Source organism: Vombatus ursinus, unplaced genomic scaffold, assembly GCF_900497805.2.
Source record: "Vombatus ursinus unplaced genomic scaffold, bare-nosed wombat genome assembly UNPS02014784.1, whole genome shotgun sequence".
Classification (NCBI taxonomy): domain Eukaryota; kingdom Metazoa; phylum Chordata; class Mammalia; order Diprotodontia; family Vombatidae; genus Vombatus; species Vombatus ursinus.
The window spans coordinates 6,048,821-6,073,360 of record NW_020954562.1 but is presented as its reverse complement, the minus strand read 5'-3'; the positions used below and the strand labels follow the sequence as shown (position 1 = coordinate 6,073,360).

The following is a 24,540-nucleotide window of genomic DNA, read 5'->3' as shown; positions in this document are numbered from 1 at the left end:
TGGGAGAGCTTGCGTTTGAGTGGGAAGAAAGTATAAAATATTATCCAAATATAAGCTCTTTCATTGAATGAGATTTATATTAGAAATGAGATTTGTAACGAATTTGATGGAATGAAACAGGAAAAGCAGCATGAGGCAGTGGATGGAGTACCAGATCTGGAGCTGGAAGACCTAGGTTCAAATCCCTACCTCTGATGTACTACCTATGTGACCTTGAGCAAGGTACTTTACCTCTTCAGTTTCCTCATTTGTAAAATGGGAGGGTTGCACTAGATCCAAAGTCCATTCTAATTCTAAATTTATGAACCTAATAATGTTTTTATATGGGGAGGAAGAAAAATATTGAGGGGAAAATAGTAATGAAAGAAGGGGTATATAGAAATGATGGGTGCTATAACCAACGTATGTTTGCTTTGTGTCAGAGCTTTGAAGTAGATCATTGAAATGGACATGAGTTCAGGCTGATAGTGCATTCACTGATGACATTTAACTAGAGTGAAGGTCTCATCATAGAATTCTGGGGTTTGTGAGGCAAGCCAAATAGAAAACAAGAGCTTTAATAGTAACAGTAAAGAATTATCAAGAGAGGACTTCTCTTGAATGAAAAGGTCACACTGGGATAGAGCAGAAGCAAGGGACCTAGAGGAATTGCCATAACCTACAATTACTTTCTTTTTTTTTTTGCTTTTAAAAAAAAAGATAAAAAGGCAACCAATGCTGTTGCATAGAACAAAAACAGTGATTTGTGAATTAGAAAGTTGTTTCAACCAGAGTTCTATCACAGACCTCAGTATCTCTAACTGTAAAATGGGAATAATGCCTATTTTCTCCTGATCTCATGTGGATGTTATTGGGATTCATTTACACTTAAAATAAAAGCCATGACTATTATTATGTGTTCTCTGCCCTCCTTATTCCACTGTGGGGCCCCTTAAGTGCTAAACAGCAAACTTGGCCCTCTCCCCCAGGCTTCAACAGGCTCAGAATACTTTTCCCAAGATCAAATAGCAAGGGAAGAATCCCCACTTCCTTTATCCGGACCCAAGTTTGAGGAGAACCTGTTGCCATAGCACTAATTTTGTCAATGTAACTCCGTCTCTTAGCCCCTTGTCTTTCTCTGATATTTGCTGACTTGGTGGTTTCTAAACTTGAATAAAAGGAACCCAATTCTACAATAGTTTACTTTTTCTTAACTTAAAAGCCATCTTCTACTGTAACTAAGAGATTCCTTCCATTCTAGTGGGCAAAAGGTAAGTCCATCCACCAATTAAGTCCAGTGTTGTCCAAGAGAAACCGAGATAAGTGCAAAGCAGAGGCTCTGGTGAAAAGGCTATGGGAGACTGAAGAGATCACGTCCAATAACCATAACTAATAACTGGCCTTTCTCTATGAGGGGCAGTGTGATACAGTGGGAGAGCCGACGGATCTGATGTAAGACGGCCCAGGTTCAAATCCTTCCTCTGGCCCTTACTGCCTTTGTGCACTGGGGAGGTCCCTTTACCTTTCTGATGTTTGCATCTTTACCTATCAAATGAAACAGTTGCATTGGAGGCCCTCTTGAGGTCCCTTTGCTATAGTGCCTGGCACTGTGCAGTGTTTTATAGATATCCCATTTGATCCCATAACAACCCTGGAAGTTATTATTGTGTCATATTATTATGTGCCACTATTATGCCCATTTTACATTTGAGAAAACCAAGGCAGATAGATGTTAAGTGATTTGCCCAGGGTCACACAGCTAGTAAGTATCTCAAGCCAGATTTGAATGGAGGTCTTCCTGTCTTCAGAAAGCATAGAGAGAGGATGCAACTTGCTCCAGATCACACAGGAATCCAGTGGAAGAGTTGCGATTCCCGTTGGTTTCCTCCTGGTTGGCTCCTGCTTGCTTCAGCTTTATCCTTGTGTTTTTGTGGTGGGTCAATGTCCTTCTTTTTCATTGTGTGGTGCTGGTGTTATTTTTCCTGAGTTCAGTAAAGGAAATCAGACCTTTTTTTTTTTTTAATGCAACATTTCAACTTCTGGAGCGCACAGAAGAGCTTGAATGACTAATACTTGGAGGAATTGTTAAAAGACTTATTTACTTTTAATTGTGTCTACTTGTTCGGTATGTGACCCAATTAATTCATTCTTGTCGTGAGTGTATTGGACGATCCTGTACCCTCTTGACCTTCTCGTATAATTATTACCATATTCTTCCTTTGAAGCTGTGTTTTGATTACATAGTTAAAAGGAACCACTAAAATATCCCTATCAGCACGGCATGGCTGAAATGCCCACTGCTTGAACTCGAGTGCAGTCATGTTGCAATGAACAGCTCACTACTGCTTGTCCCAGGCCAATAGGTGAAGGCTGTTCACTCCTCCCTTTTCTCCTCTCTCTCCCCAACTTGGAGTTCTTTGGTCATCCAGTCTTTGTCCAATAAGGGGAGAGTTGCCATCTCAGGCTGGGGTCTGAAAACCACATTTGAGCAAACTGGCATCAACAAATAAAAATGTTTTACCAAGTGTTGCTTTGTCATCGGTGTCCAGTCATAAACGCCATTGTGACATCACCAGTTCTCCCGATTCGCCTATCCTTCTCTTCTTTGCTCAGTTACAGAGTCTGACAAGTCTTCCTTTAGCTAAAAATTGCTCCACCTGGCTCTCGTGGTTTAGAAATAGAAGTCTAACCCTCCCCATGACTTTGCGCAAATTATCCATTGTGCCACCCTCGCTGTCCTATTCTTCTGGCCACATCTAAGAAGGCACAGTGCTAATAAAATTTAGGGCTGGTCCTATCCACTGGATTCACATATGAGGCTCAGGGAAGGGAAGGGAATTTTGCCCAAAATTATATAGGTTACTCTTTGTGTACAAAGGCAGGAGATTGTGAAAAGGAATAAAGATAAATTGATGAAATGATTATCTCTTAGGACTAGAGGGGACTAAAGACCATCTGTTCCAGTCCACTGCTTTTATATATGAGGTTGCCTTTGGACATGCCACCCGTTTGTTTGGGTTAGGGCTTCAGATTTGTCATCCCTCCTAGCCCTCTCGCCAATAGAATATAAGCTTCTTGAGATCAGTGAATGTTTTACTTTTGTCATTTTGATTCCAAGCTCCTAGAGCACTGCCTTATACACACTAAATGCTTAATAAATATTTGTTAAATTGCTCTCTGGAGGCACGAATGTGAACTCAGGGTGTGATGGCTCGTTCTTTCATTCACTGCACATCTATTGAGTAAGTAGTTGGTCGGCTGACCTTTAGCCAAAGAGAAGAAGAAACTCAGCATGGTATTGTAGAAAGAGCCCAAGATTTGGCATCAGAAAACCCATGCAAATCGCTTAATTCTTTGGACCTGCATTCCCTCAGCTACAAAATGAGATGTTTGGATAAGATGAGGTCCAAAGGGGTCCATGAATTTATATTTCAATGTAATTATTTTCTTTTCCAATCCAATATATTTCATGCATTTAAAAACTTCATTCTGAGGAATCCATGGTCTTCATCAGACTGCCAAAGGGGTCCATGATACAAAAAAGGTTAAATAATCAACTGTTTTAGAGGATCCCTAAATGTCGGAATCAATATGGCACCTCAGTAGTCAGATAATACAAATCATCCCTGAAAAAGAATCTGTATATAAGATGCCTGATAAATGTCATTTGAATTGGGTCTGAAGGCCTCCATTGGGAGAGAATCCATTCCCTCCAAGGCAGCCCATTCCACTATAGTTTCAGTTTTTAATATTTTTTTTTCCTTACATCAAACCTAGATTCCATCTCTAGGTCCTGTATCCAACTACGAATTCACCTAGATTTGACATTAAATTTGCTTTTGCTTTCAGGAGCAGTTTCATATGCAGAAAATAGTCCTACTGGATGGGTTTGGGACAGCTGTTGCTTATGTCCCTGATCATATCCCCAGAAGATGAGCTCTGTGCAAGGCTTTAAATGTAACTAAAATGGAATTTCTTCTGTGTTGTTTTTGTTTGTTTGTCGTTGTGTTTCATGTTGTGGCTCAGAAACAGACAAGATAGGGTTGGAGGCAGGAAATGGATTACCATCCTGGAAATTCAATGACCAGCTTTTTCCCTGCGACGTATGTGGGAAAGTGTTTGGCCGACAGCAGACGTTGTCCCGACATCTCTCACTGCACACAGGTAAAGTGAACCTTGAGCTTTTCTCATACACACTCACCACCACCACCCCAGGACCTAACTGAAGTCCTTCCACTGCCCTCTCCATCTAATGCCAGATTTCTTTAGGAGAAATTAGGAAAATGGATGAAAGCCCATTTCTCCTTTCCATCTCCAATCTTAATCATTTGGAATAAATTGGTCTTTAAACAAAGTACTAGAAGAACTGAATGGCTGTGCTTTATTTTGAAGGGTTCCTCTTTCCTCTGGATATGTTGTAGCAGTTGGGTTTCTCCTCAACCTCACAGTGTCAAATTCAGTGGATTTGACTCAGGGAAATGTTATGATCACAGCTGTGGTCCAGCTCCACTTTTTTATAGGTTTTCTCATTTAGATTTAAACACTTAGAATGTGCTTTGAGGGGAAGGAGTTGGGGAGTTTCTATCAATGCTTTTCACCTCCTCTCACAGCCCCCAGCTCTGCTTGAGCAAAGAAGAGAGGAAAAAGAGGAGAAAATTCCAGTCCTATCAAAGCCAACTACCATACACATATTCCTTTCCCACCTGGGACTGGTCATCAGAAGGGAAGAGGAACAGGAGGGGAAGGATAAATGGAAAGAGATGAAGGAAAAAAAAAGGAAAAAACCACCCTCCTGTTATCCCCATGGAATCACCTTCAATTCACTCCACTGGCTTTCCAGCCCCTCTCTCCTTACCTGCATCCTGCATCTACTCTTCCAAATCTTTGAGGCAGTAGAGGAGGAAACAGCTAGGGAAAGCAATTATGGCTTAGTAGATAAAACTAATTACTTTCTAATCTTGGGCAAGTGGCTTGTCCTCTTGAGACCTCAGTTTCCCTATCTATAAAATTACAAGATTGGACCAGATTACCTCTAAGTTCTCTTCCAGGTCTTGGTCCCAAGATCCTATGAAGAATGGAAAAGAGAGGCAAGGGCCAGGAGAGAGGAAGGGAGAATCAGGCCACCAATCCTTCCTTTCCTCTCTCCTCTACCAACCTCGCTCCCTCCCTCATTCTCCACAGACTTTAGATCTCCTCCTTAATCCAGAACTCCCATCTCTGCTCACCCTTGATCTCCATGTTCTTACCTTGCCAGGGCTGTATCTCTGGGCACCAAAGCCCCTCGTTCAACAGCCTTAGCTCTAGGGGAGATGTGTGTTCCTGATGCCTTGAGTTAGAAACTCTTGGTTCATTTTCCCATAGAAATACTGTTAAACATGGTGCTTAAGTTCTGTGGTACTGTTAGCACAGTACATCAGTCGGGCAGGTTGGCTTGTGAACCAAACCCACCTAGAGAACAGTTTTTTGGGGGCGATGCTGCATAAATGAGTTCTGGCACACACGCCCCATTTGTAAACAAGGCCCTGCCAGCATAGTCATAGTGCTGGGAGGATTAAGAGTAGGGAGAGAGACTCAAGTCGGTGATTTCCTTCTATGTAGGAGTAGGTATATTTCCTTATATACTGGTGCATACAGTATAGGTAACTCTTAGACAAGGAAGCGCCCCCTACCAAGGCAACTTAGAGAACTGAGCTGCCTAGAACAACGAGAGATAAAATGTCTGGTGCCACAGGCACTACTTGAACCCGGGCCTTCCTGGTTTCCAGGCCAGCTCCATGCTGCCTCTCTGGTCATACTCATAGTTTTAGCATCTCAACGGCTAGTCTTCTGGGCTTGGCATCACAAGACCTGAGTTTAAATCCTGCCTCAGTTACTTGCCACCTCTCTGCCTCAGTGTCTTCATCTGTAAGATGGGGGAGTAAGACTTAATGGTCTCTAAGATCTCTTCTAGCTCTAAATCAAGGACAGTCTAACACAAGTAGAAACGATAATGGAAAGGACAAGTCTTCCAGTTTTCTCGGAGTACCATCCCCTCTGTTAGCTTATTTGACCCTCATCAGAATCAAGTAAGGCCAGAACTTTCTCCTTGGTTAGACCCAGTAACTTACCCAGCAGAGGAGGGGAAAATTAAAGAAAGGCCTTGCACTCCATTGCCGCTCAGTCAAACTTTTTTCTAGAGCTCAGGAAAATGAAGCAGGCCACTTTAATTTCAGATGCTTGATTGAAGCAAATGAATCCAGAATGACAACCCCCACCCCTACCCCAGGGAATAATCCTGGAGCCTTCATCTCACTTACATACTGGTCTCTATTAAGAAGCCAACTGAAACTTTCCATTTTATATGTTGGAAATGAAGAAGAAAAATGAAAATTTTAAATAAAATTGTTTCATGAGTCAGGCCATTTTGTTTAATACTATTCAGTTTTTAATTCTCTTGGCTGACCTAGACCAGAGCTCAGAAAATGGCACAGCTTGCCCCTAAATTGTGATCCTGTGGGCATTGTCCCTTCTCTTCCTGCTCCTGCTCTGCCTTTAACCCTTAAGAAGCATGGCCACAAATACATTGAGTGACAGGGGAGGCTGGATCCCCTCCGAATGTCCACACAGGCAAGGTCCCAAGGGCTACAAAAAATGGGTCCAGTGGCCATATACCTGCCTGGTCAGCAGGACTCTCAGAAATTCACCATTACGGGGGGCTCTGGTTTCCTCTTTGAAATGACACTCAACTCATTCCTTGTGTGCATTCCAGCAGTGAGGCATTTAAGGTGATGTGATTGAATTTCTGATTTGGGGGCTGGGGGTTGCTTTCTTTGTTCTCCTTGTCCTGCAGAGGAGAGAAAATTCAAATGCCACTTGTGCCCCTATGCGGCTAAGTGCCGTGCAAACCTGAACCAGCACCTGACTGTCCATGCCGTGAAGCTGGTGAGCACTGACACCGAGGACATTGTCAGCGCCGTCACTTCGGAAGGCAGTGATGGAAGGAAGCACCCTTATTATTACAGGTGAGGGCCAGCAACGGGCTGTGCCCCCAAGATCCCTAGCTCTTGGCTGCCAGCCTTCTAGTGAGTCACAGCAAGGGGCCTGTCAGCTCCAAGGGGTGGTCTGAACGAGGCTTGGACTTCCCTTCTCCCTTGAAATGCTTCAAGCCCTGCAGCCTGAGGTGTCCAGCTCCAGGTCCTGGGTCAGTGGCTCTTGTATGCCCCAGGGGAGAAGAAGTTCTCTCTCCAATGACTTTGTGAGGTCAGGCCCCAGGTGCTAAGTCAGAGCTCTGTGCAGCTGAGCACAATATTGATGTGCCTTCTAAGGTTGGGAGGGAAGAAGAATTAGCAAGAATGACTCTTGAAATCCTTGGATAAGGGAGACAGTGCTGCATACAAACCTTACCTACCCTTTTTTATTCTTACCCACCCCACTTAAGACTAAGAGTCTTAGAGGCAGCTAGTGGTCCAGCGGATAGTACATTGGAACTGAAGTCAGAAAGATCTCAGTTCACATCTGGCCTTAGATACCTCCTAGTGTGACCATGGCCAAGTCACTTAATCTCTGTCTGCCTCAGTTTCCTCAACTCTAAAATGGGGATAATAATAACATCTACTTCCCAGGGTTGTTGTGGTGTCCAAATGAGGTAATGTTTGTAAAGCTCTCCCCGCAAACCAGAAGCACACATAGGTCCAGGAGCTGGCAGATAGTTTGGTTGCTATAAAACCCAAGTTTCTGTATCCTTCCTCTATCTGCCTAACCCTGGGAGGAGGTCAAAGAGCCTGGCTGCAAATATGCCTTTATCACAGTCATTTTCACAACAGTATGGCTTCTAGCAGGTCCTATAACAGACCTCCCCGGCATTCTGGGCACAGCATGCAGATCTGCGTGCACGGCCCCACTGTTCCTGACACGGGGGAGCTGTCCAGAGCCAGAGGAGGCTCCTGGGGTTTGCACGGGGCTCCAGGTTACTCAGCGTACCCGCCCTGTTCAGCATCTTGGCAGGGCTGCGGTACATCTTCCTGCCCAGAGGAATCAGCTAGGTGATGGGCAGCATCTGGAATCTGTAGTTTTTAATTAACTTTATGATTATTTAGCATCATTATAGCATGTATGGGATTGTTGTATTATGCCAGCATGTAATCCATTTGGCAGGGTGGCCACTTTTTCAGAGACATTTCAGCATGGAAGAAAAAAGAATGTTTCCAGTGGAAAAACTCAAGTCTTTTTTGATGGGGAGAAAAGGCGTTTGTAAAGTTGGGGCCTTCTGAGCACAATAAGTGGAAACTGATGCTCTCTCTTTGTTAACACAATTCCATAGGGAGCAACAACACAAAACAAGGGAACCCTAATGCTGCAAAATTATGGTCAGGCTTGGCCCCAAAGAAAAGCTATGAGAAAGCTACTTCTTTGCAAAATTGGGAGACCTGGGGTATGGAGCGCTGCTCGTGATAACATCAGACTTTTAACACATCAGTTTTTATAAACTCGGCTCTTTTCTCCTTTTCTTGCTTTTTGTTATAAGGCAGGAGAGGCAGCATAGCGTAGTGCACCGAGAAGCAGCCTCAGGGCCAGCGAGAGATGGGTTCAAGATCCGCCTCGGGCACATACTAACTGTTTGACCCTGGGCAAGTCACAGCGCCTGTGTTCAGGTCAGCTCTCTGTGACTCTTAGAAGTATCCAGCCTGCTTAGGCAGAGGGAGGGTTCCTCTTCTGAGAGTTCCCTATGCCAATAAAATCCCAGGGCCACTCCCCTCACTGTCCTGAAAGGGATAAACGCAGAATAAATATAGGTGATGTAAAAATAAAAAGATTTAATAAAAATGTATTCTTAAAAAAAGCGATTGGTATTTCTTACTCTTCTTTCTATTTCTCCCTCCTATTCTCTCTTTTCCTCTCCCTTTCTCTAAATTCTCTCTTCTAGTTGTCACGTGTGTGGTTTTGAGACCGAGCTCAATGTCCAGTTTGTCAGTCATATGTCCCTCCACGTGGACAAGGAACAGTGGATGTTTTCAATCTGCTGCACCGCCTGCGACTTTGTCACCATGGAAGAGGCTGATATTAAGGCTCACATCAGCGCCAAGCACACAGGTGACCGTTGCTTTTTCTCCCTCCCCAAACTGTTTTATTTATGTTCTCTTTTTTTAATATTGATCTCACTTCCCAATGACCCTCCCCTCTCCTACCATACTTCCCCAAAGAACCCTCGTATAACCAAGAAGTACAGATAAGGAAAACAAATAAACGTAACAGCCTCATCTGAGTATGCCTCACTCTGCACCTGTAGTCCTCCACCTTCCTGCCAAGAGGTGGAAAGCATGCTGCAGGTTGTCATCCCAAGCAATCCCTTTCTTTTCCTTCCCTGGGTGCCTCTTCCCTCCCACCCCTAGCCTCCTCTCATCTCGTGAAGGGAAGCCAGACCCCTCTGACTTGTCAGCTGTGTCCCTCCTATCTCCGCCAGAGACTGACCTTTGCTTCCTCCGGAATACCTTCACCCCTCCAGATGCCAAGCAGAGGGTCATGTTGCATGCTCCCTGAAAAGCTAAGGAGTTGTCCACATTTTGAAGGACAAGAGCACCCGCCATCCCCTTGCAGAGCTGACTTTGCCAGCCCTGAGCTGATTGCCAGACGTGGACTGCCCCTTGCTAGTTTGAAAGATCGTTAAGCCGCAGAAGCCGTTGGGCCCAGGCCGGGTGGAGAGCTGCTCCCAGGCTGCTAGCCTCCTCCAGGGCTGAGTTTTGCTGGCTGAGGCCCAAATGAAATCTTCCAGTCAGCGGTGAATTCAAAACTTCTTGTTTGGAGGTTTCTGTGGCCCTGCTTTTTCTAGTTCTGAGACATTCTGATCCTCCCCCCAGAATTTTCAGCCCTCACCGTGGTCCAGCATATCGTTTGCAGCCTTTCCTCTAATGAAGCCAGTGAGGTCAAGGGTTGGAGAAGAAAACCCCAAACCTCCTGTAACTGTCCTGCTTCTCTGCAGGCCATGGCAAAGAGCTGGCCAGCAATAGATCCCCTTTCATTCCTCTCTCGCACCAGTCTGGTTAACTTCCTCCACTTAATGATCTTAACATTTTGACTCCACGAAGCAATTACCATCTCAGAAGTGATGGTTACAAATGACACAGACGTGGAAGTCTTTAAGGGAGAAGGAAGATGAGCTCCCCTCCCATTTGAAATGCTCACGCGTTAAAACCTGATTTTGCTAACTGCCAGCCCTCTGTGTTGGGTCAGCCCCTTTATATCCCATCATCTGGACCAGTGAGACCCTGGAGCTGGAATTTCCTTGATGGCTGTGCAGATGATGTGCGAGGCCAACAAGAATCTGTCTCACTCTTCTGAGGCTGCATTGGCTCTGTGGTGCCAACAGTAATAAAAGCTTGTTTGTGGCAGTAAATTGAGCAGATAAAACTTGGAGTCCCAGAGAGAAGGAGACAGAAGCAGAGAGAGATACAGGAGAGGAGAGGGAAAGGGAGAGACAGATAGGAGAGAGGGCAGGGTGGGGGCGGAGGGAGAAAAGGAGAGAGAAAAAGAGAGAGACAGAGGGAGAGACAGAGACACAGGAGAGAGGGTGGGGAAGGAGAGAGAGAGAGAAGGGGGGAGGGAGGGAGAAGGAGAGATGGGAAAGAGGGTTGGGGGACAGAGAGAGTCATTTTTTACAAGCAGCTTTCTGACCATGACCATGTTAGTGTTATGCACAGCAAGTGAGCTGGGGTGCCCGTGTGAAAATTAAAATGAGCATTTCTGTGATGAATGGAAGAAAGCCAGACTTGCTCTATGGCAGTGGGCCTTTTAAACATCCCAGCTTCCTTTCTTCAGCTCGCCACCCTTTCTCCATCCTCTTTTGTACCCTTACACAAATATGGCTGTACCCTGCAGGAACTACTTCCCAGGGGAGCGTGCCATCTGTTATGACTAGGATGTGTATTTAGGAAAAGTTGGATTCAAATTTAACCTGTATCCATAGAGGACGTCTGTCGCTAACCACTGACCAGTCTTAAATGTGGTCATTTCCTGAGTACCAAGCTCCAGCCCTCCCATCCCCCCACCTCCCTTACTCCCACCTCCTTGTTCCTAGGTTTGGGCTCTTCATTGAGCAGGGCGCTGAATTAGCATCATTTTCTGTTACCTCTACCAGAAGATCTGTGTGGTGCTTTAAGATTTTTGCAAAGGACTTTCCTTACAACAACCTTGTGATGGAGGTATTGCAGGTCTTTTTGTTATCAATATTTTAAAGAAAAAGAAACTGAGACCTAGCATGGTGAAATGGGAAGAGCCTTGGATTTGGAACAAGGACTGCAATTCAAATGCCAACTCTGCTACTTACTAGCTATGTGACCTTAGCCTCAGTTTCCTCATATGTAAAATGGCCATATTGGAATAGGTGACTTCTAAGGCCCCCGCCAGCTCTTAAGTCTGATTCTTTGATTCAGGTCAGCATGTCAGAGCTATGATTTCCTCCTCCACCGCCATCTCCCCAGACTCTTAAGTCCAATGACAGCTGGACAGCTACTGGTTGGGAACATTATAGAGATTCTTGATCAAGTATCCTTCGGACTCAGTGGCCTTTGGATGTCATCTCTGAGATTTTGTGACCTTTGTCCCGCCACCCCATACTCATCTCTAGTATCATCCCCATTTTATAGATGAGATAATCGTGGCTTTGAGAGGTAAAATTAGGCTCCTCATTTTACAGATGAGGAAAGTGAGACCCAGAGAGGGCAAGTGACTTGCTCCAATCCGCACAGGATTTTAGTGGCAAAGCAGGAACTAGAGTCTAGGTCTGCTGGCTTCCACTCCAAGGGTCAATCTCCTTCTACACTACCCTGGGGCTTCCATCAAAATCAGATCACACTATTTTAGCAGTGGAAAGGACCTCAGAGGTTGTCTAGATCACTTTCATTATGTTATGTGTGATATGCATGTAGATCTGTGTCTATTTATACATATGGTAGCCCTGCTATTGCAACACTGTCTATTCTGTTTATATGTACATGCACACATACATACATATATACGTACATACATATGTACATACGGTATATTCTGTCCTTGTGAATCTGTCTTTTCTTTTTTTAATAATAGAGAATTATATAGAGAATTAAAGAAAAAGCATTAGATTTTGAGTCAGAAGACCTGGATTTGAGTAGCTCTTGATGCCTCCCACCTCAGTGAGTAGGGACAAATTATTTAACTTTCCAAAATTCAGTGTTCTCATCTGTTAAATGGGGATAATAATATTTGTCTTACCTACCTCCCAGGATTGTGAAGAAAGAGCCTTGTAGATCATAAAGAACTATAGAAATATGAGTCATCAGCTTAGAGAAGTAGGTGGGATGACATAGCCAGAACTATTGGGCTGAGAATAAGGAAAATCTGGACTGTTTTTCCTTCTTGTGATAGCATTTGACCTCAGCACTTTTATGTATTTATTAATTTGTTATCATTCAGTAGCTGTGTCTAATGTCAGTAAGCTTTAGGGCATACAGGCCTATTTTTAAAGATAGTAATTGAAATGTTAAAAAAAAATTTAGTTCTCAAAAGCAATTTAAAGCAAGCATTTATTGTACCCCATTGGATAAGCTAGCCTCAAAAGATGGATTTGGCAAAACAATTCTAGAGATATATTCGGTACCTCACAGAAAATGTTCTGTTCATTTCTAAAATACAGCTGTACTGGTAAGTAGAATCCATAATAGATTGGCAGTACTGATATTAAATTAGTTACCCCTTCAAAATACCCTAGAGTCCTCATTTCCTCTAGTATCTTACAAAGAGAACATCCTTGGTATTCAGAAAGAAGGAAGCAAGTGCCAGAAAGAAAGGCTCATCTTTTTAATACTCTACCAGTGTTGGTGTGTGGCTGTATCATGTAATACTAGAATCTCTGAAGAACTAAAAATGAGTATCACTCAGAAAACAAAGGAGAGACCCATTTGGGGTGTGAGCAAGCTGCAGCATATCACAAAGAAGGAACTACAAAGAAGATGTAGAAGAAAGGAAGTCATCAAAGAAATGAATGATCCAAAAAGAAGATGGACTGGCCCACGGCAAGATTGAGGGAGCTGTGTGCTCCATTGGCGTCCTCATGATTTCAGGAGAAGGCAAGAAAAGACCTCAGAATGCTGGATGGAACCTCTGTGATGAACTTAGAGGAAGAAATGATCAAGTGTCAACCAGGAGGGATGGGCAGGAATCCTTAACAATCAGGATCATTGGAAGAAGTACCCACCCACTTTGGCATCAGAGATCTCTGTGAATACTGAGTCTACCCTTCCTCATTGGTACTTCATCTGAGAGTTCTGGCCAGTCAGACATAAGAAGGCCTAAGAGTGTGAGAGAAGACCAAGGGAGGTGAGAGAACCTCCAAAAAAGCCTTGTTTCCTATTGAACAATTCAGTCTTAGTCTGACCCAGACTGCCAGGAAGGGAACTAAAAAGAGAACCGTCTTACAGAAAGCCCCTGGAGGATTTAGCTTCAAGGTACTTTACTTCAGTCCTTCCATGGATCTGGGATCTCAACATTGTGAGTACTCCCACCGATAGAGAGCTAGACACGAGGCCAGAACAACTGAGTTCAAATCCTGCCTTGGAGGGGCACAGTGGATAGAGCACCGGCCCTGGAGTCAGGAGGACCTGAGTTCAAATCTAACGTCAGACACATAACACTCACTAGCTGTGTGACTCTGGGCAAGTCACTTAACCCCAGTTGCCTCACCAAAACAAACAAACATAAAAAATCCTGCCTTGGACATTCAATGAACTTTATGGCCTTGGATACATCACTTTATCTCTGTTAGCCTGTCTCTTCATCTGTAAAATGGGGAGAAGAGCACCTCACAAGGTTCTTGTGAAGATCAAATGAAATAATTATGTAAAGTGCATTGAGTGCTATATAAATGCTAACTGTTGTTATCATTGTTGTTATTGTTATTATTATTGTTATCATTGTACTGCACATCTCACAGTCCCTCCACACCTTCTCATTCTGTGTGATTCTTAACCACGTCCTCCACAGGTGATCTACTCAATGCATTGGAAGCCTTTCTTGGGGCTATCTTACATTTCATTGCTGCTACTGCCCAGCATTTAAGCCATCCATCCATCCATCCATCCATCCATGCATCCATCATTCCTCACTCTTCCTACAAGATACATTTTCCAATGCTTGTGCCTAGAATGGAGATTTCTAGAAACCAATATTTAGACTTACAATGTCAGCTGTGGTTTCTTCTGTCATTGGGAAATATGGTTTAGATAGTCCTTGAGAACAAGTCCCAAGTCCCAATTTCCTAGGCAACTTAACCTGGATCAAAGTTCCATCAATTATTTTCCATCAACTCTCATTAATGTAGCCCTCAATTAGGAGAGAGAAATTCTAGTAGTTACTGAATCAAGAATCAAAGGTTATGGTTAAAAGAGGGGGAGAGGTTGGGGGACTGCAGGTATGGAATGTTGCATGCATTGTCACTCTTAGTATCCCTCACTTTTGCTTAACCATTTTCTGTTTGTTTTTGTTTGTTTGTTTGTTTCAGCCCTCACTTGTAGGGCTTAGGTGGGTAGGGGAGAGTCTATATCTAGAAGTGACTGAAGGGAAAAAAGGCAACAACAAAGCTTATTTTGATAGATAGATACGCACAGAAGAGAACAGAAAAAGTTCAGAAGGAAGCACAGACAAGCAGGACAGGTTTGAAAGTACTATGTTGACTTTATTATATGCTTTTTTAAAAGTAATATGTACATAATGGAAATTCATGTTGTCACATATGATCCTCTCTTTGTGTATTACTTTGTATTTGGAAATACTCATTTTGGGCAGCTGGTATTTATGAAATTCAGAGTAAAAAAATGAATACATACGTATATGGAAACACACAAAAAACAATGAGAGCAGATAAAATGCAGCATCATGTCCATCTTCAGTAGCGAACTAGAACTGGGCATAGATGCTTTCTGCACCATGGCGGCACGGAATCAAAACTCCCTTTGTCCGAGGAACTTCAGCCTCTTCTGTGCCCTTTTGATGAGCCCTTCTCCTTCAGGGTGGATCTTTTTCCTGCGACCACTTTTATTCACTTCCACATAAATCCATATTCAGCCACCTCCTGAGTGACCTGGGGCAGATCCCTGCATCTCGCTAGGCCTTGGTCCCCTCCTCTTCTGTAACATCAGAGAGCCAACTTGGATGCCCTCTGAAATCACTCCCAGCTCTGCCTCTGTGATCCAGGGGTCCTCCTCTAGGTCCCCACCCTCCTGCTCCTCTCAGTTGGCGCCGTCTCCTCATCGCCCGCTTACCTCCAAACTCACCCAACACCTAGTGCTTCCCAGACCACGAGAGCAGCATCACAAAAGTATCCCTACCGTGAGGCCTGTGGCACGAGAAGAAGATGCTAGGTTTGGTGTGGTCTGAGCTAGTGAAGTCACGTCACAATTAGATTGTTCTACAGCCAGTAGAGGCAGCTAGGTGGCCTGGAGGAAGACCTCGTCTCAAATCTGGCCGCAGGTCCTCACTAGCTGTGTGCCTCTGGGCAAGCTGCCTTCCTCAGCTTCTTCAACTGTAAAATGGAGATAATAATGGCACCTACCTCCCAGGGCTGTTGTGAGGACCAAATGAGATCATATTTGTAAAGCACTTAGTACAGTGCCTGGCACATAGTAGGCATTTAATAAATGTTTCTTTCCTTCTCTCCATCACTGTAGCAGCCACGCCCTTCTAGGATTTGACATCAGTGGCATCTATATATAGACACATCCTTTATCCACTTCTCTGCCCCGGGCCTCAATCTCCAACCCAGCAGAGTCAGGGAAGATGCTTGCTCCCCTCCATCCTCATTGCCAGATTTCCCACTGGCTCTTCAGTCAGTTTGCCTTGTGCTGGAGGCACCCTACCCCCCCACCCCTGGCAGAACCCCACTGCCTTTTTTCTTGGTTTTTTTTTTTTTGTGGTCATTTTTGTTTTGCTTTGTTCGATCTTGCCTTACTGTCTAACGGGGCATCTGCTTGTCTTATCCTTCAGGGGAAGAGAGAAAGACTCCCAGTGAATCCAACAGTCCTTCTTCATCTTCTCTGTCGGCACTTAGTGATTCAGCTAACAGCAAAGATGACTCGGACGTCACCCAGAAAAACAAGGGAGGCAACAACCTCCTGGTCATTTCCGTAGTGCCTGGGAGCCAGTCCTTAATGAACACGGAAGAAAAGTCAGAGAAAGGTAAAGGGAGACGGGACACCCCAAGCCCCATCTCCCCAGCCTGCTGTTGTCAGCCACCATCCAGCAGATTAACGGAGGCTTGAAGATAAGGCCCAGCCCATGGCAATGAGACAGCAGGCCTGGGAGGCTGAGTGGCCCATGGCAGGGGATGTTCGTTTGTTGTTAAGGGGATTTTTGTTCAGGTACAGGGGGGACTAGATGGCCTCCAAATTCATTCCCTTCCAGCTCTGAGAGTCTAATTTTGACTGCTTTGGGTTTTTTTTTTTTAAATTATTATTACTTTTTGGGTTGATTCTTATGTGAGTCAGTGTCTGAGGGCGAGGGCGGATGCTCACGTCATACGCCGGTCTTCTCTCAGCCTAGTGACCCTAGGAGGTGTAACCGGAGGTGGCAGTGTAGAGCAGGCAGGAAGAGGGACACTGGGAGGTACAAGCAGGGTGACCGGCCCCTTCTCACGCTCTCCTCTCCCCTCCTCTGCACCTCCCCCCCCAACCTACACACACGTTGGTCCTTTCAGGGTTCGAATGTGTTTTCTGCAACTTCGTCTGCAAGACGAAGAACATGTTTGAACGCCACCTGCAGATCCACCTTATCACACGGATGTTTGAGTGTGACGTGTGCCACAAGTTTATGAAGACTCCCGAGCAGCTGCTGGAGCACAAGAAGTGCCACACTGTCCCCACTGGTGGGCTCAAGTAAGGAAAGCAAGTACCGAACCTTTTACTGCGTTGTTCAATCCCCTACCCTGCGGGCAGAGACTGGGCCGGACAGGCTGCAAGGGGAGGCAGCGTCAGGGTACACCGTCCTCTCCGCCTGGTGTGGGTGGGGACTGTCCTTTGTGGGGCCTTACATGGCCGTGGATTTCTCTTAATGTCCTGCTTCCACAGAGCTCCCAGGAACAGGCCAGATGAGGGACAGAGGGACGGGGAAGCACGTTAGGCTGTGTCAGCCAGCCAGCCATTCACAAGGATGAAATCATTCAGAGAATCATTAACTTAGAGCTGGAAGGAATGTTAGAGGTCATCTAATCCAACCCTCCACATTTTACAGATGAAGAAACTGAGACCCAGGGAGGTTAAGTGATTTACCCACAGTCACACTGGAGAAAAACAGAGATTACTCCAATTCCAAATCCAATGCCCTTTTCACTACACAGCTGCCTCTCGTATTCCTTATACTACTGGACTTTTATTTGGATTGAGTTTTAGTGATTACAGGATACAGTGTCCCCTCTACCTGTTTCTATCAGTAGAACAGCCTTATCTATCTCATTATAACAAAAAAAAGTTCCGTCCCTAATGCATCTTTCCTGTCATTTAGAAGGTCATCTGTTGAGCAAATACATATATATATATATATATTTTAAATTCAATCATAGCAGCAAGTAGAACAGGAAGGAATGTGGCTCGGTGATATAGCTATGCCCAGTGGATCCCTGCAACCCCTGGGGCAACCATTCCTCCCCAAGAAAGGAAAGGTCTAGACTTAAGAAGCATTCAAAGAGATGTCACTTCCTCCCTGGCACACCCTCCCTCCTGGCACACCCTCCCAAGGGTTCTTGGTAGTATTTATCATCATTAACCAGAATTGTCTGTGTGCCTACTGTGTGCCAGTTGAACCAACAAATAACTATGGGGCCTCCTGTGTGTCTGGCCTCCCCCTAGTAGGCCAACTGCTACTGAAGGAAGGTCAGAAAAGATTTGATTACAGTTCTTAACTTAGAGTCATAAAGTCCAAATCCATACTTTGGTACTAAAAGCATAGCTCCTGCTCCCAACTTAGAAAACAACCTAGAAAAAGGATTAAGTGGTAACACAGGACAAAAAAACCCACCATTCTTTAAAGTTCAGCCAGACTCCCTGGGACAAAGGGCAGAGAAGAAGAACAGGAAGAGCTTGGTGAGGCTAGGGATCAGCAGTTAAGCAGAGCTCTGACCACATACTCGCATGCACACGTGCATGTACATGTACATACACACATGCGTGCATATGCATGCACACACGTTTCCCCAGGTCTTCTTCCTTCACCCACCTAGCTGACCCAAACAGAGGCTAGGAAAAAGTATTTCTTTTTAGCAATTACCTCACCTGTCTGTCAGCACATAACACATAAGAAAAGATACACAATAATTTTTTTTCTTAAGCAAGGTTTTGTTATGGTGGGCGAGGGTGTTGAAGGGGGATTTGGGAAGCAAGTTGGGGAGGGAGAGGAGTTGGGAGGGTTAGTGGATGGAGGGTCATTTTAAAGGGACTGGGGGTTTGTTTTATGTTTAAAGAGAGCTGAGGGTGGAGGATGGATTGGCCGTCTTGTCAGGATTACACCCAAGGCTTGCTCAGGAATTGGCTGCCATTTAAACACGCGCACACACACACACACACACACACACACACACACACACACACACACACACACCCCCCTCCCCCCTCTTAAGTATATGCAAGTATTTTTTTCTTTTTTTTTTCCTTTTTTTCCTGTGATTGGACTAGTGTTCACTGCCCTCTCCCAATAGCCCAATCACACATGTTAACATATTGGCACCCTGATATTTGTGGCTTTGCCAATTGGCCTTCTCAGAGGGGCCTAGAAATCAGGAGCCTCTGGATCTGATGGGGGAGAATGCACAATCAACTCTGATTCTTCTGTTGTACAGACACTTCCCGGGCGGTGCTAACAATCCCCTGTGTACTAGTTTATGTTCTAGGATGACCAAGTAGAAGAATTCTTTGAAAAAATTGCTAATGCCTTCTGGCTATACAGTGAGTCTCTGTTTTGGTTTTGTTTTGTTTTGTTTTGTTTTTTTCTTGCCATGCCAGAGAATTAATTTGCCTGAGAAGGGTGTCTTTAAAATTAATAATGGGAGCACAGAAGGAAAAAAAAAAAACCTTACCACTTTGCTTGAGCTGCAAAAGAAAGATTGAGCTATAAGTCGCAGAAATGTCCTTAAAACAAAATGTAGTACGGACAGCAAAATTGTGTTTTTGGAGATGGGGCTGCTGTTTTCTATAGGCTCTTCATGTTACAGATCCAATATGATTATTTTATTAGTTTTACAGATCAAATTTGAAGATACTATTACTTTTTTTAGAGGGGCAGGGGCCTAGCTCAGAACAGTGGTCAATTTCCAGCTCCTTCAGGGAAAGCCCAGCTTGTGGTTCAGGATCCTGTGGGCCCCTCAGAATGGAATGGGCCTTTCTTTCATACACACTTGAATTCAACAGACAGTCATTACCTGCCTCCGTGTACCAGAACTATGCTAGAACTGGGGAACACACAGGCAAAAGCAAGAGAGTCTCTGCCTTCAGGAAGCTTCCATTCTGCTGCTACTGCTTCCTTCTGGGAGCAGAGGCTGCCTAGCGTGTTTTCTGCTGAGAAGTCCTAGGCAGTGACTTGCAGAAGGCACTCCGGGCTTCATCTCTGAAATCTTGTTTGAACGAGTGCCAATGCCGTGCAAACCATCATACAAACTATTCATTTCCCACAGCAGATTTGAGAGGAGGGACTGAAAGGAGGCCACAACCATGGCCTCGACCCTGCTCCAAACCTCTTTGAGAGGTGAGGGGGGGAAGAGGTAGAATCTTCACTTTCTAGGATGAGGAAACTGAAGCACGGAATGGAGAATGACTTAGCTCAGGACACCCAGCTGGAGAACTGACAGAGCTGGGGTTGAATCTCATCTCTCCCAGCATCCAGTTCAAAGGGCTTAAAGGACTTCTTTCTGCATATATATATATATATATATATATGTATATATACCTATTTGAGAGAGAGACAGAGATGTATGTATGTCTATACGTGTATATATGTACACATATAGATATACGTATATATATATGTATATACACATATATAGAGTCCCTCCTCTGTGCTTAGAATTGTTGAGATGGAAAGGCCAGGCAAGGAAAGACATAGAAGTAACAAACATGGTCCCTGCCCTCAGAAAGCTCCCAGTCTAGTTGACATTATCTAGTGGAGTTGGGAGCCTGATATCCTCAGGCTACCAAACAGCAGTCATGCCTCTTGCCTCCCACCCCTAGGGCACATGGAGAGCTCCCCTTCTTTTCTCCTTCCTCCCAGACTTCTTGCTTCTTTTCTCTTCCTTTCCCATTGGAAAGCCATGGCTCTAACCCATGAATTTTGTGAGCACGCACAGAGAAAGCGTTCTGCTTCTAACAGTCCCTGTCATAAGCACGATTCTACCCTTTGTGTGACTTTTTGGAATGCTAGAAGTAGCTCTTCCCCCTGTGAGCTCTCCCCTCCTATGTGTGCTTGGTGTGGTGCATGACAAGTTGACACTGTGTTCTTTATTCCCCCTACCTTAAAGGACCGATACCTGTTGTGGTGGGGTGGGGGTGGGGAGAGCAGAGGAGAGGAGAGGTAAGGGAGGGAAGCTACCTGCATCCGCTCTCAGTCCTTTTCTCTCCATCATGATGGCCAGGGTGTCCACTTCCAGCCAAGAGGCCCGACTTGGGCCGAGCTTACCCAGGTCAGGGCGTGCTTTATTTGCAGTGAAAGGTGAAGAGAGGGACCCAAAGGCAGTTCACCCCAAGAGGCAGCTGGGCTGGGCTGAAGGGGTTGGAAGGTGGTGTGTAGTAAAGAGCCGGGGAGGTTTGGGGATAGAGGCAGCCGCCAGCTGAACCTCCCCTGTCATCTCATCCCTTGGCAGGTGCCCATTCTGCATTTACTCCACCAACCGCCCCGCAGCCATGGAGTGCCACCTGAAGACCCACTACAAGATGGAGTACAAGTGCCGGATCTGCCAGATGGTCAAGGCCAACCAGCTGGAGCTGGAGATGCACATTCGGGAGCATCGCCTTGGCAACCACTACAAATGCGACCAGTGTGGCTACCTGTCCAAGACAGCCAACAAGCTCATCGAGCATGTGCGTGTCCACACCGGCGAGCGGCCCTTCCACTGTGACCAGTGCAGCTACAGCTGCAAGCGCAAAGACAATCTCAACCTGCACAAGAAGCTGAAACACGCCCCGCGCCAGACCTTCAGCTGCGACGAGTGCCTGTTCAAGACCACCCACCCCTTCGTCTTCAGCCGCCACGTGAAGAAACACCAGAATGGGGGGGACTGTGTGGAGGAGGAGAAGAAGGGCCAGAGTCCAGCCCCCAAGGACCCCACTCCCGGGGGTCCCCTCCTTGTGGTGGGGAGGTCCCGGAACCTTTTGTCTCCCCTCTCGATCATGTCCGCCTCCCAGGCCTTGCAGACAGTGGCACTGTCAGCTGCCCACGGCAGCAGCTCAGAACCCAACCTGGCGTTCAAGGCCTTGGCTATCAACGGCTCCTCTTTGCGCTTTGATAAGTATCGGAACTCGGATTTTGCCCATCTGATTCCCTTGACGATGCTTTACCCCAAGAACCACTCGGATCTCACATTCCACCCTCCCCGACCTCAGACTGCACCTCCTAGCATCACCTCACCCAAACACTCCTTCCTTGCCTATCTCGGATTGACAGAAAGGGCAGAGACTGTCTGAGGGCAGCCTTGTTTCTGTACCAAAAACCAACACACACACACACACACTCTCACACACACCACAACTCCAGCAGGTATGTGTTGCTACAAAACCCAGAGACAGACAGGGGTCTGTACCCTGTGTACTGAATATCATTCATGAGGTTTAGAGAAGTGGCCCTCTGAGTGTGCTCATTGCATTGACGCGAAAGCTGCTTGATTCAGCCTTCAGAGAGGTGACCTGTTGCATTCTCCTACCTTCAGAGGCATGTCTTCCCTCCACCCCCTTCCCTGCCCCTCGCTTTTATCTTGAAGAAATTTTGCCTCGTTAGTCAAAGGCTGACGAGAGTGTCCTCAATGGCAATCAGCACTTGTAAGGTGACATACTGGTGCATTTTCTTTTTGTTTGGGTGAGTTGGCTGCGTGAGTGAGCGTGAGTGCTTGTTGGCAAAGTGAGACTGTGTCGGCTCACGGGCCACACCGTTTCTTTTGCCTGTTCTTTGTCCTGGCTTATTTCCTGAGGAGGAGCTTGTTTTCCTCGGTGAGTTGGTACATTGCCCTCGCCTCTTTCCCCAGGGTCCTTCGACACCTTCCCCTCTATAGTTCTGAGCACCAGGATTGTAGGGCCCAGGGCTTGAGCTGACGAAGGGATTGACCAGCCTCTTCAGTATTGCCTGAGATTTCTAACAGAACATCGAGTCTTACCCTCTGATCTTCACTGGCTCTGAAGGTGAGGGGATGGGGCAGTCCATCTGGAAGAAATAACTCAGCACTGCAGCTGATGCCACCCAAAGCACCGCACGTGGGTGTCCACGCACACACCCACGTGGATGCACACCCCTGGATACAATCTTTTTGGTAAGGGCTCCAGAGAGTGCGACTTTTTGAAAGGGCCAATCAGATAGATCCCACATTAATGCAATGGTTATCTTTTTGTTTGCAGGAACCATTTGGTATGAGTGAAAAATTGGATGTTGGTTATAACCAGCCAAGGGGAGTAAAATGGGGTTTGGATAAATTCTGGGTATAAATGCTCAGACTAAAAAAACAAAAGGCAGGTTTGCACAGTGCTTTTAGACTTGCACTAGCTTGTGTTTCTCATCTGAAAAACAAAAGGGAAGGAAAGGAAAGGAAAAGAGGAAAAAATGGACCTGTACTTTGGAATGGAGACTGTGTCAGAAAAGTTAATTTAAAACTTCTTTAAAATATAAAGACACAACAAAAGGTGCTGTTTGAACATACTGTTCAGTTCTATGCCCCTCCCCACCCCCAGCAAAAAAAAAAGTCTCAGTTGTATTTGCAGATCTTCTGGCTATATGTATATTCTCCTCCATGTTATCGGTAAAAACTGTATTCCATTTCGTTAACACCTGGTAGGACCATACCCTGCTAGGAAGCTAACTTTAGACTTATTTAAAGCTCTTATTTTGTGGTCATTAAAATGACAACTTATACGCAGCACTTTATTGTAGCAAGAAGCAGATGTGGATTGGTTGCGGAACCCTTTGTTGATCTGGGAAGGCAACAGGTGATTTTAAAAGAAAATCTTTGAGTATTTTCATTGCTTTTGTATTTTTAAGACAACAGGATTTCCAGTGTGAAACAGGCCTAAAGAGCAGGAAAGAAATGTGCTTTGTATAGTAATGGGAAGTCTAGAAAATGAATTTTTTTATATATATATATATATATATATTATTTATCTCTTGAAAGGAGCTGGTGTACAGGAGGGATGCTTTCTTATTATGTTGCTGTTTTCCCACAGTGTGCTAGCCTAGAATTGGGATTTGGTTTGGTTTTGTTTTTTTTGTTTATTTGTTTGTTTTTTGTTTTTTTCATCTGTTTCACCAGGAAAAATAAAGTAGCTCTAATTTTTCTTCCTCCAGGCAATTCCCTTTACTGACTGCCACCTTGAACTTGGTACAGTTCTACAGGAAGCCAGATGACTGTACTGTCTAATCCTCACTGTAGGCTGCCCCTTTCCCAATCTCTTACCTTTCCCCACCCCCTGGCAGGCATGTTCCAGTCCCCTAGGGGGAAAGCCTGTTCTGTGCACTAGGTGAGCCTGTTTACACTAAGGAGAAGGGTAGACAGGGGCTGGAGGGAGGGCTTCAGAAGGTAAGGAGGATGAGGCTCCTGTCTGCTCCTCCCCCCCCCACCTCCCCCAGCCATTTTTCCTCAGTTTTGTTCTTAGCAAGTGGCCATTGGAGGTCTGGGATTTGACCTTGCCACGGCAATGTTTCTCAGTTGAAAATGCAGTACATACACTCCAAGAAATCCTGGGGCAGCTGGGGCAGGGACTGGGTGAGGGTGGGGGTGGGAGAGGGGGGAAGGTGGAGGAAGCCTTATTTTTAAGAAGCAATTCTTTGAATTCCCCATGTAATGGAGGAGAACTTGCCACTGGGCAATAGTCTGCTTTCAAAGTGACCCCGTTCGGTGGCAAAAGGCTAATACGAGAGGGACGGGCCATGCCCAGGACCTTTCCACAGAGGCAGATCACACTACCACACTGACAGGGGCACCCTGAAAAGGGGAGACCCGGCTGGCTAGGATCGTTAGGAGCAGGTCTGACCAGACCCTGGCCGTGCAATAGGAAGTCGGGCCAAGAGGCAGAGCCCGAGCCAAGCTCGAGGGGAAGGAGACAACCTCAACACTCAAATGCCATGCATTTCTCTGTTTGCCACGGAACCCGTATTTTTGAATGGCCTAGTCACGCTTAATGTAATTGGGCAACTTTGTTTAGCACTTTGGAAAGATTCCCCCTCCCCTTTCTGATAAATTATAAAAGTTTTCTGAGTGAGAAAAAAAAAAAGGTGTGTTTGGAGTTTGTTTGGTTTTTTTATATTATTATTATTATTGTTGTTAATAAAGGAGAGTATTTACAGAAATTTTCAGGATTCGCCTAGACGAGCCGTCCCGTGAAT

General features: G+C 45.4%; 1 protein-coding gene across 2 annotated transcripts in view; it reads left to right on the top strand.

The window, feature by feature from the left end:
- The window catches only part of ZNF827 (zinc finger protein 827), a 245,795-nt gene extending 221,886 nt beyond the window's left edge, over positions 1–23,909 (top strand). Inside the window, exons 9-14 of one of the 2 annotated variants that reach the window (XM_027866996.1) lie at positions 4,006–4,143; positions 6,809–6,980; positions 8,882–9,048; positions 15,967–16,158; positions 16,676–16,853; positions 20,822–23,909. In XM_027866996.1, the coding sequence (XP_027722797.1) occupies positions 4,006–4,143; positions 6,809–6,980; positions 8,882–9,048; positions 15,967–16,158; positions 16,676–16,853; positions 20,822–21,641 (1,667 nt within the window). In that variant the 3' untranslated portion in view covers positions 21,642–23,909. Of the gene's footprint in view, positions 1–4,005; positions 4,144–6,808; positions 6,981–8,881; positions 9,049–15,966; positions 16,159–16,675; positions 16,863–20,821 lie in introns of both variants that reach the window. The other variant, XM_027866998.1, reaches the window with a different exon arrangement.
- The last annotated feature ends 631 nt before the right edge of the window (positions 23,910–24,540 follow it).